At 53.7% G+C, this 20218-nt stretch overlaps 3 protein-coding genes across 3 annotated transcripts; 1 reads left to right on the plus strand and 2 right to left on the minus strand.

Moving 5' to 3' along the window:
• Window positions 1–1987: 1987 nt before the first annotated feature.
• On the plus strand, window positions 1988–2832 carry A1O7_05748 (uncharacterized protein; the record flags this gene model as incomplete). Its single annotated transcript, XM_007759756.1, has 2 exons — window positions 1988–2621; window positions 2765–2832. The coding sequence occupies 2 exons, from the start codon at window positions 1988–1990 to the stop codon at window positions 2830–2832; spliced, it is 702 nt and encodes a 233-aa protein (XP_007757946.1).
• A 7181-nt stretch (window positions 2833–10013) lies between these two features.
• A1O7_05749 (uncharacterized protein) lies at window positions 10014–10967 on the minus strand (the record flags this gene model as incomplete). Its single annotated transcript, XM_007759757.1, has 3 exons — window positions 10014–10218; window positions 10273–10452; window positions 10501–10967. The coding sequence occupies 3 exons, from the start codon at window positions 10965–10967 to the stop codon at window positions 10014–10016; spliced, it is 852 nt and encodes a 283-aa protein (XP_007757947.1).
• Window positions 10968–13104: 2137 nt separating this feature from the next.
• A1O7_05750 (uncharacterized protein) lies at window positions 13105–17970 on the minus strand (the record flags this gene model as incomplete). Its single annotated transcript, XM_007759758.1, has 1 exon — window positions 13105–17970. The coding sequence occupies one exon, from the start codon at window positions 17968–17970 to the stop codon at window positions 13105–13107; it is 4866 nt and encodes a 1621-aa protein (XP_007757948.1).
• Window positions 17971–20218: the final 2248 nt, after the last annotated feature.

Genomic DNA, 20218 nt, shown 5'->3' on the forward strand with positions numbered 1-20218 from the left:
TATAACAAGATCTCCCCCTATAGAGGACCATCACCACCGCCTGTTTGTGGTTATCTCCACGAATGTGGCGCAAGGTCGTCCTGGTCGTCTGATGTCGCCGCTAACCGTCTCAGTCTACTGTGTAGAGTAGCTTTCCTGTCACTGGGCTCCGCCCGCCAGATCCGGAGAGATCGTGATCCCTGTCCGCCGGGCTCCATTGGCTCCCACTCTCGCCAAAGCCATCTGCAGCTAGTTGTGTTGGCCCAATCGTGAGAGGAATCGGCAAGGCCCCAACGGTCAAAAACCGCCCCAGCTGCAAGCCGTGGCATTCGCAATTTTAGTGACAGAGAAGTTTGACGTGAAGACCAAGATTTCGACCACTCACATTTCAGCGCGTCTCGAGCTCTCTGATCAAGCCCGCTGGACACGATGATTGTGTTTTTGCTTACAGGTGCTGTGGCCGTACGGGGTACCTCAACGAGCGATAGTTGCTAACTGGTCGTTGATTTCGTTGGTGATCGGGGACTAGCACTTGCCCAATTGCAGCAGACGCTCTCGAGGTCCGGAGGATACCTACCTCTATTACGGAGTACCTCCACCTGGGTTCAGCTGTGACGGTACCTTCGGCATATCCCGTTGGTAGTAATACGCGGTACACCTTGTCCGATGATTCTTCCCTTGGCCGCCTTCACCCGGCTGATCACCGTGGAGCATGCCATAGTTTCGCCGGCAAGACAACACCAGATTATTGCGCGGCCTACTGCAACTGATCAAGTATACGAAACCGTCCCGTACCTTCGAGGGGTAAAAGCACAAACTCTATCGCCCAGGGCTGTGAGGACGAATTTGTCAAAGCCTTAGTTCATCCTTGTCCTGGTCAGGTCGTGATCAAATGGGCTAGTCAAACATCCATGCACCAGATCGATCTGGTGGAGCTATGGCGTTTTGGCAAGCTCAAACTTTGCATTGCCTTTCCTGCGCATCAACCTCGCCCCATCTGGTCTCTGACAAGACGAAGAATATGGGTCTCAGACTCGAGAAGGGCTAGCGCTTCGTTCGATTCAGCGGCGTTGAGCAGGCTTAGAACTCTTTATCCTCGGACTGGTACTTCCTCCCATCCCTATCCGGCGCGACGCGGACTTTAGCCTGGCAGGTGCACTGACAGACTTAGGCGATGAACGGCACACCTGAGCTTAACCCTCTAAGGCATTCGTTAAACTTCGGGCTCGACACATCAGCGAACTTCTGGCACAACTGTCCTGGATCCGACCTGGGTGCTTTTCACCCGCCATCCCTAAAGAATCGGCTGGCATTCCGAAAAAGGACTTCGATGTCTCCTCAATGGGCATTGATGGCGCTCTGCTAGCTCGTGCTTCCAGCGCCTCTTCCCTGGACCCGGTGTTCGACTTCCATCCATCCCTCCAGGGCACCAACTAGAAGGACAAAACGTACCGGGTGTTCAGCTCTTCTATGTCCTTCGACCCGCAACGATTTCCGCTGTTCGTTCATCGGTCCAAGTCAACATTCACACTCTTGAGCCTCTCAGCTAGGGGGTGTTGCTCCGAGTAGGATATACAATAATAGCCTTTACCTGTTGTTGGAACAACAGTGCATATCAGGAATATCAGGAACGCCACTTTTTCTTACTTAGCCAAATCAGTTCTCGACCTCTTCAGGGAGCCGTGTCCCCGCTTCTATCCGACTTGGAATCCATCCTGCGCCTTGTCTGCGACATCCACCTGTGGGCAACAGGCAGTCCCCAGTATTAAGTTCTGCAGGCTCCCCCAGCACCGTCGTTACGAATAATAAGGTTACCGAGCCCAAGGAACGGGCCATTTTCCTTCGCTGGATACAACATACTACCTATATTGAACAGCGCCTCTTGAACAGTCCTTGTACACCTCTGTTGTACAAAGCTCCCAGTCTAGACTCTCTTCTTTCCTGCCTGAGGACGCTCTTGAAACCTCCCGCTAGCCATCAGCCAGAAGAGAATCATTCAGTTGCCACAATGTCTCGGTCCAGCCGGCGTGGGCCATGGTTGCCAGAAGAGGATGCCACGCTGCTGCATCTTGTCCGCACGCAAGGTCCGAACAATTGGGTACGAATCTCTCAGCACATGCAACATCGATCGCCGAAACAATGCAGAGAGCGCTATCACCAGAACCTCAAGCCCTCGCTGAACCATGAGCCTATTTCTGCCCAGGAAGGTGAACTCATCGAGCAACTAGTCCAGGATATGGGCAAGCGATGGGCGGAAATCGCAAGGAGGCTAGGGAACCGCAGCGACAATGCGGTAAAGAACTGGTGGAACGGCAGCATGAACAGGAGGAAGAGAAGTACCGTACCGCCAGGGGTCGCGTCGAAGGCCGTGGGATATCGGACGCAACCCATTCCTGCAGCCCCTCCTCCGTTGTCACTCCACGAGCATTTGTATTTGCGCAAGCAATCGGTACCAGAAATGTTCTCGGGCCCACCTCAATCTCACAGGCAGGGGCTCAGTGTATCGAGCATCTTCGCAGAGCCTCATCGATACAGTGTGCCTCCGCCGGCCGAAACTGATGGTCTCAAGCCTCGCCATGAGCACAGGCTCCTGTTTCACCCTCAGCATGAACAGCACAACACCAGCACAGGTTCTGATCAGAGTACTTCCTGGCTCTTATGCCCTGAACCGAATCCACTCCAGCGGCTCAATAGCTGGCCATCCTGTCGATCGGAATATCAACTGGCTCCGTTGAATCTTCCAGACCCGCCCGCACCTTCTCCTGCAGCCACTGAAGTGTCACAGGCGTCATCGCACCAGCAAGCACCGTCTCTCATCTCGGACAATCAGTCAAACTGTTCTATTTCTCCTAAGACGGTCACCTCTCTTCGAACAGGAATGCCTGCGACCAAGATCCCATCAATGGATAACTGGCCGGAGTTGCAGCGCAGAAATAGCACTGGAATCTGTTTAGATCATGACATCGATGGCAAGCGGATTCGGCAAAGTGAAGAAGACGACCGACAGACTCATCGCTCTGTGGAACCTCAAGAGCCTTCACTAGAGAAGGCCTCCTTTCTCTCACACTTGCCACGCCCAGTGCTACTTCCAGACCCTAGGAACCGTCAGCAGGGGCGGGAGCCAGTGAGTGACAGTGCGGTGACCAGCAACGAGAGGGCAATCTCTCCGCAACAGAAGGATTCTCGAATGACGGTCTCGAGTTTGTTGGACTGACGACACCCTCTCCGGGACACAAACAAAACGTCTCAAACGAACGACTTGTATCATTATTCCGCAACTCACACTGGTGGTGCAGGTTGTCCATTATGCTATGTGCTTCTATGATACCCAAAAAGGAGTCGGTGGCCAGGATGCACCATATCAAAGTCCTATTCATCTTGGAAAAGCTCCAGTGTACCAAAAGCTTCTGTGTGTGGCAGGATGGTCTTGTTTATATACGGAAATGCCTTATTGGCAGGGAATGGGCGGCGTTTCTCTGGTGGGCAAGCTGTATAGTGACTGCCTAATAATGACGCCTAGCAAGGTGCGATGGCCTGTACAGAGCCAACTGGCAAGTCCGACACGGCAGGTACGAGGAGAGAGCAATGCAGGACTACCTGAAAATTACTACATGTTCCATGAAATCTGCGTTTTTGTGCCATTCTGTATGTCTCTTTCTCGCAGCGTGGCAACGTTCAAAATTCCCCAGCTTACTGCCTGCACTGAGAACGCAGTCTTGATGCAGGCGTAGTGCGAAGATGTCCATACTGGACGGTTATGGCAACGACTTCCGGGCCCATTCGTGCCGGTCTTCACTCTCTCTGTATCGTCTGTCACCGGATTGGCCATCTAACTGCATGATTCCCAGCACTCATGATCAATGTCCAACGAGCAGACGACAGAGGTTGCGCAACCAATGACACACCGGACCAGGGGCGGCCTCACTAACGAGCGACAGGGGAGGGCATCGACAGATCGCCAAGCAGCGCTACGGCACATAAATCTTGGTCTAGCAGGCATTGAAGCGACAGTTTGACAGGCTTCAGGCTAAGCGAAGATCAAACAGGGCGCGAACGCTTCAGCGCTTGACCCTTCTTGAAAGAAGCAAGCCACCACCACCACCACGGCCTCCCCACCACCAAAGAGGCCCGAGCGCATGACGGGTCGCCGATCGGGCTTCAGTAGTTGGTCCCCGTAGCGGGCAAACAGACGGACGTGAGCCCCGTACTTGTGAACGTTGAGCTTTACTAGAAGCGGTCTGACATTTCGGCAGTGGCACGAGCGGGCTAGTACCCTCCTCAGTAATGGGGGGGCTTTCATTAGGCTTTTCGCTTGTTGCCCATGACGGTGGCAGGGATGCCACGGATAGGGACCGGAAAGTGGGCGGTCATCGAGCTGGAAGAGTACTTGGTGCCTACCCAATAAGTGACATCAGTACATTGTGAGTACACAGTCTAGCGGGATCCAAGAGTGCTCAGAAAGCTCCTCGCTGTGACAGTCAAAGGAAACTCCGAAGCGCGGGTTAAAAGTGTCGAGACAGAAGCCCCTCAGGCTTTTCGGCATCGGATGCGGAACTTGAGCAAAGCCTGAAGAATAATTAGGCGCAAAATGGCCCATCGGACCGTTGGTCGATCTATGGGAGGCGCTCAAGCCCGAACAGTCTCCACGGCGGCTTGAATTCTTGACTGGAGGCTTTGTTTCAGTGGTTCGTCTTACTGCTGGTCTAACACCGTCCCTACCATACTCCTAGGTAGTCAGCCCTCACGCTCGTTGCATCAGTGCAGGAAGGGCGGCGTGTGGCTTGAAGCCCATAACTTAACGTTCTATCTGTCAAATGTACTCCGTACGGAGTACTATTGCGTATTATTTGGCCCGTTCCACCTGACAGCCCTCAGATTTCCCCCTGCCGGTTCCATCACAGCCACTGAGCACCCTGCCCTGACTCTGACAGTACGTGCCAAAGTACAGAAGGTTGCCGGTAGTGAGAACGAGCGGGATGTTGCAACACGATAGACGCTATCAACCAAATGAAGCTCAGCTGTCATGATGCACAGAGCGGATCATCATGTATGCAATTAAACAGGGAGACGAGACGGAACCTTCCTGATTCATCGAATACCCCTCTAGGTATAAGTCACGACTCGATCTGCATTTGTCGTCAGCTGTGGATGGTCTTTCTCCGTCGGACCTGCGCCTTTCATGAATTGATGATGATTGGATGATTTCCAGAATCTGATGGTTCCGGATTTTATCGCCGGTCTTTCCTACATTTCCATTGGCAAGAACACCGGAGACTGATTTCTTCAAGCAGCAGACGCTCGAGAGTCCTCCGTCTCTCGAGCCTCTGCAACAACCTCGCTTGTTCCCCCTTCGGATACGAAGAGACTTTCCATCCGACGATCTTCGGACACGAAACAAGATGGCCGAAAGATTGCCTGTGTATGTGTCGGAATTTGAGACCGGGTGCTATCACCTTGCTTTCCTGCCTCCCACTTCTCGAAACTCGAGGGCCTGACACCCGTCGATTGCCTACCTTGTTTTGTTGCGTATGGAGTACCGGATACATAAAATCCTTGCGCAACAGTCACCGACGAAGAGCCTCTTACTGATGAGAGCTTCCGTCGACACTTGACCACCTCTGCGACACTAGGGTTACTCGACTCACTCTCTTCGTGCCGTGTACGATCACTCCACACTTGGTGCAGAGTTGAGCAAATAAACTTTCGCAAGAGGTTGCGATGGGTGAGGCTGACAGCCGACAGCTCGCCGCCAGTGAAGCAGCACCGCTGAGCTAAAGTTCCTGATGATCCTGCAGATTACGTTCACGTTCACCTTCATTTCACTTCACATTCAGTTCACTTGCCTAGAAGGTCATGTCCCACTTGATGCCAACTTTGCTTCCGTATTCCGCAGTCTTGCACGAAGTCGCTATCCTACAGTGTACACATTGCTGAGAAGACCCGACCAACTACCTATGCGGCACCGTGTTGCTATGCAGCAACTAAGCAAGCTTTGCCAACGAGCGAACAGGCCAGAATGGTTGATGTGCAGCGATCGTCATCCACGAGTCGACCGGGTTCAGGAGGGCGAGGTGGTGATGGTCATCAGTTCCGTCATGCAGCTTGTGCATGATGCATACTATGTGCACGCGCGTCAGGGTGACACCTGAAAAGGAATGCGCAGTATTATGTATGTTGTGCACTTACCAGCATGCTCGCCAATCGTGTTACAACTAAACAAGGCGATCCTGATCGTCAATGTTGCTGGAGGATTCTGCCTGCTGCACACTGCAGCTCGCACGAGTCCTCCATGAGTGTCGTGGCTCAGGGATGAGACGAGCCTACCAGTACCCTGGTTCCCATAACGTGGCATCCAGGGCTCAGTCGCTGGTTGCCTGCAAGGAAAATTAAGTCACCCTCGGGCATTTCGGCAGGCCTGGCGAGCCTGGCAGACATCAAGGCTTGCCTGCCTGCTTAGGTACATAGGTACACACCTCGCACAGTAGCGTCCTACTACATAGGTCCCCTGGTCAAAGGTGACCAGTGGTACAGTATCAGTATGAGACCATGATCTCGGGCTCGTACGATATGTACAGGCTTGCCCTGCCCGCCCCGCAGCGTCTACCGTGCCACATTCGGACCTTATTTCGACCCCCGGCTTTAACTAACCGGCGCCTGCCCTGGCGGTCCGAGAGCGTGGCCAGTGAACCGTGTGTGACTGTGCCCGTCGACTTCGTACTCGCCTACATAGTACGCCGCAAATTAGCTAGTCCTCAACGCCTCGTTCACCGGCTCGTCTTCCCGCTCGCCGGACAAACTACAATCACCCCCAAGGATTTTGCCCAAACTACTACCAGACCCCCCAGTGCAGACTAAGTAGTAGGACTCTTCTCATAATTCCCGAACTACATGCACAGGCCGATTCGTCGGATCGAGGTACGAAGTACTTCGTATTACTGTGGTACATCGGCAGAACGGAAGAAGTGGCCGTTGAATGAACTAGCTCGCCCTCAACGACTATGTGACTAGGTACTTAGGCATCAACGAAGTCCAGTACTACGTACCTGTATGCTGGACTGTTTAATGCTCGAAACCCAAGTTCCTTTCCTCTCGGCCGCGATGTGCATGTAGACACAGTCAGTCGGTGAGTCCTATTCCAGTGAGTGACGATGGACGGAAATGAAGTCAGTGCCCGTTGGATTCTAGCGAGACCAATGGCACAGGGCAGCCCGCGCTGATGGACTTGAACGGCCAAGCGAAGACTTCTGCCCCTCTCACCCACCCGTGGAATTCATGTCCGCACTCGGTGCTTATCGCTATGTACATCAATCCCTTGCATCCGTAATCGGTCCTGTGCTGTTCTATGAAATTCACCGAGGATCATCCTGCTGTAGCCTCGCCAATCCCTTCGCTTTGATTCGCATCGCTTTGCATCGTATCCTAGCCGAACATAACATGGCATGAGAGTTCAATGTCCCTTCTCAACCGAACTGCCATGGTACTGCGGAGCGCGGCGCTCGAGATCATCTAGACACATACCACAGTGTTGCACATCATGTTGTACTGCGTAGCTGCTGTGTACTGCACGCACGCCTCGTGTCCTCTGTCCTCCCCCAGATTCGAGAATCAGCATGTCACCAAATTTATCCTTCGTGCATATTCGGGATGCAGAATTCCGATAGCCCTCACATTAAGAGCCAGTCGAGTTCCCGATCCACTACGTGCCTCCGAGGCGCTGCGTTGTGAGATGCGGGCATGACCCTGTACAATATGAGTGCTGTGGACGAACATACTGTGTACCGTGTACATCCGCGCGATGCAGCATGACGGTCGAAGACTGATCTGGCCTGTGCTTGCGAGTACAGTAGCATGTACGCAGGATGTCCAGCCTCTCCGGACTCCGTACTGGGTGCTGTACATGAGAGTTCAGGAAAGTATCGTCAGCAGAAAGCCTTAGTTTGCTCGAAGCCGCGGACTATGTATAAAGTACACTGCAGCGCAGTGCGGTGCAGTATCCACGACTTCCTAACGCAGCTGGATTGGCCATGCCATCAACGACACTGCGCTCCCTTGGGCATCGACGGGGCTTGAAGGTCACTTCCTCTCGTCTGAACTCCTGCAGTCAGTCATTCAGTCAGTCGTCAACAGGTCCTCAGCTGTAGGATACTGGTCCCTCTTGTCAGGGTCAAGAGACACATACCACCGAAGGAATTCTCTGATGTCGCTGTTGAACGTCGATGTCCAATTGGCGGCTGGATACCCGGCGCGCAATATTTTGGTCTGGGCCTCGAGCCGATGGACTCTGATTTGAAGTGTAAGGAAGTCACGCTCGATCTCATCACATCGTTTCTGTACGTCTTCAAAGCGGATTCCAGTCTCTCTCTCATACTCTGTTCCAAGTTTTTTGTTGAGGTCTTCAAGACGCGCCGTGACTTCCTGTTCAACAGCGTGTCTGGTTGTTTACGGAGTTGTGGCATCTTTTTTTTCTGCGGCTGAAGCTGCTGATGCTGCTAATGCTTCCATGTCTTCCGCATTCAATACCGTGGTAGGGGCTTTAGCGGGCATTGACACTTTCTTGGTGGTGATCACTCGTGGTTGCTTGAGGGTTCGTTGAAAGCAGCATTAGAAAGCGTCACGTCTCATAGTGTTACATCCTGCCCGCATAGCAGTGAAGAAACCCTGCGCCGGTCGAAACTTCCCAGGACAAACAGTACCCCTATCTCCATATCATTGTGTCCACGAAGATCCGTAGACAACACACGGCGGACAGTCAGTCTCCTCCTGCCCACATATGGCGCACTCGCCTAATCCAAACTCAATGCTGCGTAGATGCACAACCCAACTCCAAATCGACCCGACCTCACTCAGCAGTTACGCTGGCCTTACTGTGGTCGCTTCGGTCTCCTGTGTACAACACCTACCTCTACGAGGCAATCCCATTCACCGACCAAGGCACAGTATACCAACCAGTACCGCAAGTGACCGGCTACCCGCGCTGATTGCCCCACGCTCAATCAGCCATTACCCTATTTCGTCCTCAAATGCGCTTCGGAAAGCCTAACTTCCAAATGCTATGCCCAATACGCTTCCGAAGACGCCACGATTTCCTCATCCGTAAAGATCGTCGTCGATACGGATCAAGACGTTCGCTGGAGGCGATTGGCCCTCGTGCACGGACGCTTCCTTGAGTCGCCGGACGGGGAACAGAATCCAGCTGGTGGAAAGTCTATCTTCCGCACGGAGTACGTAAGTCCTCAGGACGGAGTATCCTGTGCTCCATACACGAGCACACAGGACTCCGTAAACTCACATTGGCGACTTGGAAGTTGGAACAAGAGCGGTTGCGGAGGGTCTGGAACATCCGTCACGATGGTCTGGCCAGTCGACACTACAACACTAAAGATCTACCCGTTTGGTCGGATGTGAAGTTTCATGCATGAGGTCTTGTCCTCAATGGGTGTTGCGGTTGATGTGACTCGGACAGGAGGAGCAGATCGACTCTCTCCCTTCAACTTCCGCAAAGACGCCCTTCATGTGCCAACTACGGCTAATCCGCTGCGCGAAGGGCGAGACGGTGTCATGTGCGCGGTGTTCGCAAGTTCCTGGCATAGTGGAGTTGCTCTCCTGAAGCAGAGCGCAATCCTCCACAAGGTCCACAGGCCTCCAGGTCTTATCGTTGACGCTGGGAATCCGTTACGCACTGTCCACCGTAAGAGAAAAGCAGATGGTAACACCTGTTGGTGTCAATATGACATAGTCTCTCCCCAGCCGGTTGACCATCAGATACAGCACACACACCGCAGGTCTTATCGTGACTTCCACAGCGCTATTCTACGATGTACTTCATCTGCAGCCTGGACCGCCCGAAGAGCACTTACACTTCATCGTGTTATCGCTGGCGCGACAAAGTCCGCGTGTTGCTATGCGGGCTCCCGTGTGCCATTGGCATCCTGCTCACATGGGCCTCGCAGGCCTGACAGGACATTATACAACATGGTTGACTTGCTCGGCCTCGACTGGTTTGACTAGAGGTTACACGATACCATGCATACACACTAATCGCTCGTGCTCTTACATAAATCATCCGCAGCATTCTGCAGCAGGTTTACACCCCCGAGGACGTCCTGCGTATACCGTGCGTTATATTTGATGACCTTCTTGACTGACAGCCACGTCGGCACATCGATGTACAGTGACTCAGTGCTGATAAGCCAATCCACATTCTCGGTGCACGGCGGGGTGGTAAGTGAGCCACCATATCTGTTTCCGGCCCTCAGCCTCGCGTGAAACGACTTACTGACACTCCGAACGTACCTGTAGACCTGAGAATTCTCAAACTTGTCTATCAACTGCCCGAACGCAAGCGGCCCCGTCATGGCAGCCTCACCCGGCACGGCAATATCATCGATGGTCGAGAAAACGGCGGCCAACACCGGGTCAGTACAGCCAGGAGACTCGCACAGCTCGACCAGAAAGGCCACCACGGCGAACTGCCTGGCCGTGCGAGACACATCAGCAACCCGCTCATTCAGTCTCAGCAACGGCGTGGCGGTACCCTCTGACTCAAACACCCAGTGCATCTCCATCGGGTAGAACTCGTCCTCGACGCGATGTTCGGCCGGAGTATGAAAATGGAATTGAGCCAGCGAGTACGCCGCCCCTGAGCTCATGTCCACGAGCGAGCCATCAACGATGACCTCGACATTGGTGCCGAGGTTCTGGAACTCCGCCCCGTCAGAATAGTCCGGCACCGTCCAGTTCAGAGTCGACCCCTGCACCCTGGAAATCGTGGAATTGATAACAATAGGCGATTGGGTCGTGCCTTTCTCGCACGCTGCGTTGGCCGTCTTGTTGAGAGCGTACCAGTTCAAGGGTCCCTTTAGGGCATCGTACCCGAATGTCGAGACCGTGACGTTGGGGAGGCGTGGAAAGACGGACGTGCCGTGCGCGCAGTTGGCGGACACCTTGGCTACTGCTGTGAGGGAGGTGAGGAACAGAGACGCGAACATGATCCTGCCGGAGCGTAGCGTAGCAGGTATTATACGATCAGTACGCTCCACAGGTTATTATACGATCAGACGAGTCAGAAACAGAGAGGCAACAAGCTCGGGAAGGTCATTCAGATCATATCATATCATATCATATCATATCGGGCGGAACCATGGGACGATGGATGATGGACGGCGATACACATAACGATCCGTGACGGATTCGTGAGCCGTGATTACATAGGTAGCCCTATATCATATCATGGACCATACGTAAGTACCTCGTAGAGTAGACGGTTATTACCGTTGATTAATATCACCTCTGTTCAAACATTGACCCGGGGACTCATGGGACTGGCTGCCGAGAGTGTCTACCTGAATAGGCCTGGCGGTCCGGCGAATTGTCGCGCTACATACCTGGGGCCCGCACCGTCACGCTTCCTTCCATCTATTCAACATACCCGCGTGTAGAGTAATGTCAGCCTGCACCGACGCGTAATCAAAAACACTATGTAGCTACAGTAACTTAGAGATGATACTGCCGCGGGATGCTATGGTACTGTAGATATCAAAGAGGATTCGGGAGACGGAGAATGGGATCCGTTCGACTGACTGACTGACCGACCTCAATCCTACCCAAGCACCACCAGTAAGGTGATTAATTAATTACTGGATTGCAGCGCGGAGGACGTCACCGCGTGGAAGACTGATACAGGTGATGAACGAGGATCCCGTCGTCAAGGCAAGGCGCCTCGCCGCGGGGAATAGTTCGGGTTGAGGCTCCGTGAGTGGGTGAGTGGGTGAGTGGCTGCATGAGAGTGATCGTGGAGATGCCTCGCGCAATGAAACTGTGGCCATCCGGGCGACTCCATGTACATACATGACAACGAGCGCGCGGTTGAAACGCGCTTACAGGACGGCCATGATGTTCTGGACCTGGTATTACCCCTGTACATGATGTATTCGTACTGTGAACGACACAAAAGCACAGTAGATGGGAGGGGCGTAGCGCTGACTTCCTCATCAGTGGGCGCGGCATATCGTTTAGCCTGGTTGGGTTGGCTGACTTACTGTAGGTTGAAGGTGCTTAGGCTGTCTGGCTGTTCAGCTGGTTCTATGAGGGATGGTGTACCCGGGTCGGTGCAGCGGTGGTAAAAGGTCCAAGTCGACCTATCGTACAAAACACTTCACACGAAACATGGAATAGTGATGCAGAACATACTCCGCAATTAATTACTGATCGGTCGGTCAGGAAAGAGCCAGAGAAGGAAAGCTGAAATCAGCGAGAGTGAGAATAACGATGACAGTGGTGACATCGATGGTGACAGCAGCCGTGGTGAAAGGAGATAAAGGGCATACACAGCGTGCACCGAGAGCTCACTCGCTGTGGACATGGCCTGAAGACAATGGCGGCACTCTTTCCAGCGGAGGTAGGCAGGAAGGAGAGTACTGTAGGCGAACGGACACGATGGCCATGATACCTATCTGGCAAGGCTGAGATGAACATCAAGCGGGACAAGAAAAGCGAAGGAGGCGCAGGGCACTGTCCACTGTACTCCGTACGGGTATACACAAAGTTAGGAGGGTCCTGATGTTCATTCACCCAGCCATCCATTCCACGCAGCGCCACCACGGACTTGATCTACCTCCAGGTAAGTAGCCCAGGAGTGTGTGGACATCGCACGGTAGACTCATCACCTTCAGCACACCCTGATAACCTGTACTGATGACGAAACAAAACGCACGGGGAAAGGAAGTGAATTCGTATGGTGCAGCATGCCGCCAGCGCTGTCTAGAAGTAATCTGTCTCGCAAACAAGCCAGTAAAATGCCTGCGTGATGGCGACAGATGAAGCGGATGACCCATGCGTCTGCTCGCTTGCTAAGAATTCATAAACGCCAACACAACGCACAAGAACTATACCATCCCTTTTGCTTGCGAGGCAAGAAATTCTTCGCTTCACCCAGTCAGTCGCTTTGCGACAGACTTAGAGGTATCTTTCAATGCGCATCCCAACGCCATGTCTCTTGGCACAGTAAATGCGTGCCTTGTCGACCCGGTCCGATACTGTGTGCCCGGGAGGCTTGTCCCATGTCATAACTCATTATAGGGTCTCGTGTCTCTCATCTCGATAAACACACTCCCTGTGGGCGACAGTTCATAACCAGATGTCGCCACCTTCACCTTTCTCCCAATTACTCCAGGCAGACCAGTACGCCGTCTCCAAGTCCCTCACCCAGCGCTTCGTATCAAACAGCCGACTTGTCCATCTACCTTCCCAGAGCATGCGCCTCAAATCCATTAGTCTTCCTTTACCGCGACCGAGTTTCTGTCCGTTCAATTCGCTCGACGGATATCGCAGACCCTGAGCCAACTCAATTGCAACATTGACATATTGTCGTTCGCTTCTGACGAGCAGATCCCTCCTTGCTTCGTCGCCCTCGCGGCCTTCAGGCAGCGCGCTTGCCACGATGCTGCCAGCCATACGACTGCACATCTTGTACCTCCACTTGCCCCACGTAATGATAGGCGTGCCAGACCACACCGTGTCTGCGGCAGTCGTGTGCGCATTGCATTCCGGCGTGTCGAGGAAGAGGTCGACTACCGACGCCCGTGTGATATGGGCTCCCTTCGCGGCCACGTCGGTAAATATGATCCGATCGGCGACTTCCTTGCCAGCCCATTTCACGGCGTAACGTTTAAGATTCTGTTCTCCAAGGTCTGGGAATCGCAGTAACCACAATATCGCGTTGGGCACGGCCTTCAGGATTTGGAGGTACATGTCAAAGGTGGCCGGGTCGATTTTGTACAGTTGGTTGAAGTTGCCCAGAACCACGGCTGTGTTGGACAAGGATGGAAACAACTCTTTCCTCAATTTCCAGCGTTGCGTCTGTTCTTGTTCCCAGGATGCTTCGCGGCTGAGAGGATCGTTGAGATTTGGCGGACCCTTCTTCACGTCAGGCGCACTTTGCTTGTGATCCACACAAAAGAATGTGTCGCGCGCAAAGATGACATTCTCGGAGTAGACCCAATCCTCGGCGTCCTCAACACACGACTCTGGCCGTAGTCGATCTTCAATGTCCACATTCCGCCGCCACGGCGACAGTGTATCGGGTGGCACAGATATCGTGTCGGCGAAGACATAATCGCACCATTCCGCTCCCAGAGTGCCAGCGAATCCCATGAACGACATATGGATCGGTGCAGGGCGAGCTGCGAACACCTCGTTGCGCGCACCTCGAGTATACCCGTTGAGGTTTACCAAGATGTGAACGTTATCTTTGACGATTTGATTGACCAGACGTTCCACGCTCCATGACGACGCATCACGAAACAGTGGGGCTTCCTGTTGTATCTGGTGTCTGTGGATGGAGCCATCAGACGCCGTGGTTGCGTAACATATAGCTCGTACCCGAGAGGCGTCGTGCAGGCCGAAGACTGACTGCATGAGATGTGCGAGAGGATGGTTGTTGAAATCCGAGCTAACATAGCCGACGTTTAGGCACGGGCTCGGAGGCGACGGCGGGGGAAATACGGTTGCCGGAAGCCACGCAGACCGAAGTGTACAAAGAGAGATCCGCAGAGCATTACGCTGCGAGATTTGTCGAATCTGCTTCGCCGAAAGAGGAGCCGTGAAGGTGTGAAATGGTAGGACTGTCGGAGCGGATGGTGGTGACAGGGCATTGGGGAGGTATGGTCGTGCATATTTCCGCGCAGGATACTCCCTTCGATGCTTGTAGCGATCCTGGTACCATTGCCAGCCAATTTGACGAATGGCCCGTTCGACTAGCCGCACAATTCGGGACCCTTCCCATCTTTGTCCGGACCAGTATCGCAGCGCTTGTCGCACGGTTTCTAGGGCTTGAGATCGTCTGCCATCACCAGAAAACTGTCTGTGTAAGGTCACTTGATGTGCCAATGAGTCGATCACAGAAGGGGTCAAGGTGCCGCAACCCCAAGTTTCCCCGTCCTTGAGCTGCTTTTCGACGATTTCCACCACTCGGTTGATCCATCCATAGGGTCGTGTCGGCTCTTGCTTCATACCTCGCTCGTCCACGTGTAACCGGTCGCGCATAAAGTCGCTAGCACACACCCCTCCACGACCGTCCCAGCTGCACACCGAATTCAGCGCGGTTGCCAATCCACATACTGCTTCGGCAAAATCCGGGTTTGCTGTAACTGCTCGCTTGTAGTACGCAATCGCGTCAGCCACCCGGCCTTGATCCTTGACGGCATTCGCCAGGTTCGCCAACGCGATGTCGAAGTTACCGTCGCAGCTCACAGCCCTTTCGTACATCTTGATCGCAGCACCTAACTGACCGATGTCTTTGAGAAGACTGCCCAAGTTGGTAAAGAGATGGGCGTGCTTCTGGTCGATGTTGAGGCCGAAATTGTAGTACATCAATGCTAGCGAAATACCCGTGCCAGCGACGACGCCCGGTATATTCGAGATCTGCGAGAAGTGCGAATCCACAAGATGGTCTGGATGCACACTCTGCTGTACGCCAGCGAGGAGGATCCCGACGTTGTTCGCTGTCGATGGGCTCCTCTGGAGCGAAAGTGACAGGTAATACAGGGCTAAAATCTCTCTGGTCGTGGGCGATTTCAGGCTCCCAATTTCCATTGCGTTGGACATGCCATCCTGATATATTTTGGCAAGTGAGAGCAGTGAGTTGCTCGTCGTCGAGATTGCAGCTTGTACGGCAAAAGGAGGCGTCACGTATTCGAGTCCTGGTAAGTTGCCCTCTGGCGGGAACATATGCCTGGCAGTGGCTTCTGCCTGATCCGGGGTAAGGAGAACAGGTTCCTTGCTCTCCAGCTTGGCCCGGACATATTCCCGATCCCGGATGTTGCAAAGACAAGCAGCCAGAATGTCGTTGATTAGTCCTCTGATTCCATGTTTTCTCCGGCCCGTGGAAATTAAAACAGCATCTTCAAACGCGGTAGCAGCCGCGTGATTTTGACCCAGGGCATAAAGCATGTTCCCTTTGGCATGAACAAGAGCCAGCATCCGCCCATTGTCGACCCCGGGGATAGCGTAGCCACTTGTGCCATAACCCGGAGGGTGGCATTCAGTGGTAGAATGGATGCTTGGGTTACTTTGGTCGGCGTCGTAGTCGTATTGTGCGTTGTCGTAAGAGGCAACTGTATTGATGCTGGAAGCATAGCTTTTCGTGTCGCTTTCGGCGTCACTCAGTTCCGCCCCAGTACTGTGAAGATCATCAGCTCGGAAGCGGAGCGTATTCTCCACATATTCGATCACACTGACAGCTTCCCTCGCTCTGTGACTGGCGCACAGCAATCCGATCAGGTGCTCCACGGCCTCAAAGTAGCTGGGTCGCAAGCTTACTGCTTCTGACCAATACTTGAGAGCGTCCTCGCGGCGATGAAGAGCGTGACAGGTCGCAGCCAGGTTGGACATCGCCTCAATATGGCCAGGATCATGCCTCAAGACAGCGCGGTACCATTCTTCTGCTCCAACATAGTTTCCTAGTCCGTAGGCCAGGCAGCCTGCAAGGAGCATACCATCCAACCACGGTGTCTCAGCCTCTTGGCACAGCAGCTCCATTGTCTGTAGTGCCGTTGTAGCCGACTCGTAGGATGGTAGCTGTGGATAAGTGGCCGGTCGTGTACTCAAATGCTGCATCTCCGGAACTCGATCTAGAATTCCATATTGCTGACCGGATGCGATTGGGGACTGTGGGTTTCGTTGGAAGGATGCGAAATCCGCTATACCGTTGGCCTGCTGCGGTCTGAATATGGCTGTCTGAGGTCTTGACGGAACGTCATAATTCGACAAATCACCGTCTGCGCCGAAATAAGAGCTAGACAACCCTTGAGGTCGAGCCGGCTTCGACCCTGATACATCGTGTTGAAAGTGCGATCCAGACCTCTTTGGTGGCTTTGGGAAAATGACGGGCTTCACGACTGACTTCGCTCCTGCGACACCGTGTGCAGCACCGCGCTGATCCTGTGAGGTACATCGGATTGTCTGTAGTAGGTCTGTGTAGATTTTGTTGGCCCACGTGAATGTCTTGTCCCTAAATGCAATCCGTTCTGAGCGGGGGCCGGGTGTCAGTGAAACTAGTGCCGGGCGTATCACAGCCATCATCGGACCTGTTGTTGCTTGGGCCGATGGGGAGTAAGCGAGCGAAAAAGCGTGCTGGGGACCATGGTAACTGTTCTGGGCCAAGTTCCATGTTGACGCCGCCGGCTCTACTGGTCCAAAGTGGCTGTCCAGCGTCGGTTGAGGTAGATTCGATAAATACGCATTATTCTGGACATCGGGAAGCCGACCGGACCGTCGAAGCGGAGGTAGATGTTCAAAATGGTGGTCCAAAGGAAACGTCTCCGCTGGAGCGCGAGGAAAGAAACGGCTATCTCTGATGGCAGCAGGGCGATAGGGATTGTATGTGCCATCCGGCCAGTATGGCCCGTATAATTCCTGCCCAGCAGACGCCGTGGGGCCAAACTGAGAATGAAGAGTGGCGGGAAGGACTGTCGGGATGTTCGAACCTTGCTGCATATAATACCTCTGCGTCGGATGTAAAGGGAGGTTCTGGTTCAGCATCGAGTCAAGTCCGCCAGGGAAGTCCCACGCTGGGCGGTATGGCTTTCCCTTGGTTGTTCCATAGGGCTGAACATGCACGTCATGCCTGCTGCCCGTGCCGAACTCTGTCCCACCAAAGGTTCCTCTCCGCTGCGTCTGTTTCGCCTCTGGCCATGTCGAGGAGCTGCTCAGCGACGGGATGGTTTGTCTAAAGGCTGGTGAGGACGACAAGAGCAGATGCTTGGTGGCTGGGATCTGAACATTTTTGTCCAGCGCAGCTGTGTCTGGCTCGTACAGTCTTCCACCATTGGGTATCTTCCGTTGTCTCAAAATCTCATGTTCAGCGTAACTCAACCCCGTCGAACGTTGGCGCCCGTGCTGCGGGGTACCGGAACCGGCAGGAATGGCATACTGTCTGGAAGCGGCACCGATCGGAGGGCGTTGGTAGATATTAGGATCCTTGATTGGATCCATGATGTTCGGTGGTCGATAAGAAGTCGTGAGCATTATGTGGAGGGTCTCAAATGAGCTCGGGTATGAGAAAGAGTGGGCTTGTACTCTGTAGGGTTGGTCAATTTCAGCCTGCTTCGAAGGCTGTCGTAGGAGGTCTTCTCGAGGACTTCAGGTCACTTGAAGACGAAAGAAGGCAACTGGGCCTGCTGCTGTTCCCATAGCCGTCGCTCATTGTGTTCCGCCAGATTTGCTTCTACGTAGCAATCCCTGCACAAACATGAGTGATAGGTGTAGATGTAGCAGCCCTCCAGCTCGGGATTTGAGAACGGGAGTATCTGACTTTTCGAGGAAAATTGGCTCAGGCCAGCCCGAGGTCCGTGCCTGTCGGCGCAAGGTATCAGGGTGAAGGCACGATGCAAGGGATGATGAATGTTGTCCACAGGGAACAGCAAGAGGTCGGATCGCTCTTGGTTTCAATCGCGCAGCGGGAAGCCGCCAGGCTGCGAGGTTTAGGCTCGACGGGGGGCAGCGGGCAACGGATCTGCGAGGATTGGCGACGTAGTCTTGGAGATGGAGAATATGGAGTCCGGCGGACGGATGCGTATGAGTACACAGTCATGGACAGTAACTTGGCACTGCTGATATGCTATCGGTCCGCTTGATATCCGCGTCGAGATACTTTCGTTAGAGGAGTGAGACCTGTGTCTCCAAGAGATAGAGAGACCAGCTACGACAGCTTCTTGTTGCCCTCGCCAGACCCAAGCAGCAGTCTGCGAGAGACTTTTTCTGGCTCCATGGCTGCCGCAGCTACAGTACCCATTCATACGAACGGGTTGAACCATGGTTTTTCATTAGACGCCAACCCTGCTCAAGGGGTGTGGCTTGCCAAATGGGTCCCGTCCCTTGTCGGCGGGATGCCTCCTGGCGGTCTGTGACTGGTCTCAAGGCTCATGGGCCTTGATGGCCTCAGCAACCTTGAGGGGCGGAGCGAGTCTTGGGTGTGTCAGTGGCCCGCAGCTGGCGTGTCACGTTGGTGGCTGCCAGCTTTATTGGTTCATCTACGGCACTACGACTGGGCTACCACAGCCTGGCTCAACGCCCAGCTGCTTCCTTCAGGCGCCCTTTTGTGCCACCTCGGCGCCTTTTGGGCTTAGTGATGACGATGAAGCGGGCGGCGATGGGTCAGGTGGAGTTCGTGGTGGAGCTGGGCGTGCTAATATGAGCAACTGCTGGTCGATCGATGAATCGTGGTTGTGGTTCAACTGGAGCCAGAGGTTTCCTTTCAGACGTTCACAATTCGGTCAGCTATGCGATTTGCTCACTGAACCCTCTCTTGCTGCGTGACTATGCAGCAGAAGAAATCATCAACTAGGCTATTGAGAGGTAAGCCACCGGGGTGAGGTGAGGCAAAGCGGTAAGGGACAAGGGTCAGCCTGTTATGGACTGGTCGTCAAATAGGAACATGCGAAGTGTCGCGAGCCACAGATTTGGCGTGCGGTAGAGCGGACAATTGGGTGAGTACACTTAGTACTGTGTAGAGGTTCCTACGCCGGGACATGGTTTTTCTCAACGGAGCCAAAAAGCGTGTCATGATATTCTAGGTCGTACAGCAATATCTTCGTTGCCATTTTTATCGAGCGCCGTCCTACCCCAGTCACGGAAACGTCAGTGTTGTCAGATGTGTCGTTGGGCTCCATCAATGGCAGGAGCCCGAGCCGGTTGGAACCACAGCAATGGTAAAAGATGGATCTGGGCAAGCCCGTGCGAAATTCTGCTGAACACATTGCGGTAGCCTGCCGCCGCGTTGCGGGTAGATGCGCACGTCTTCGGCAAGGCCGGTCAGGTTGATAACTCGGGTGGCACCATGTTCTAAGCCAATCAGCCTGTCACAGGAATCAAAAGTATTCTAGAGTCAACCGAGGTTTGGGAGCATGCTCAAACACCTGTAAAAGTCAAGCCTGCGACGCCGTTGATGTGCCGGCATGTGAGTGACCCGAAGCGACACAGAAACAAAACTGCGATGAAGCGGATTTGTGGCGTAAAGGAAGTATATGATACTCTTTAGGTCCGAGAGCTTCGCAGACTGAGCCCGCCGACGTTGGATTGCGGTCGCATGAGATCGTAGTCAACTTTCCAAAAGAATATGCATGATGCGCCACTGGCGCATGCTGTGTCACACTGAAGCATCGTACTCATGAGTCTTCTCCTGCGCAAGGTCGATTTGGTAGCGAGCAGTGGAATCAAGTTTGTCCCAGTACATAGTAATCTG

The sequence above is a fragment of the Cladophialophora yegresii genome (assembly GCF_000585515.1).
Source record: "Cladophialophora yegresii CBS 114405 chromosome Unknown aczIN-supercont1.4, whole genome shotgun sequence".
Taxonomy (NCBI): domain Eukaryota; kingdom Fungi; phylum Ascomycota; class Eurotiomycetes; order Chaetothyriales; family Herpotrichiellaceae; genus Cladophialophora; species Cladophialophora yegresii.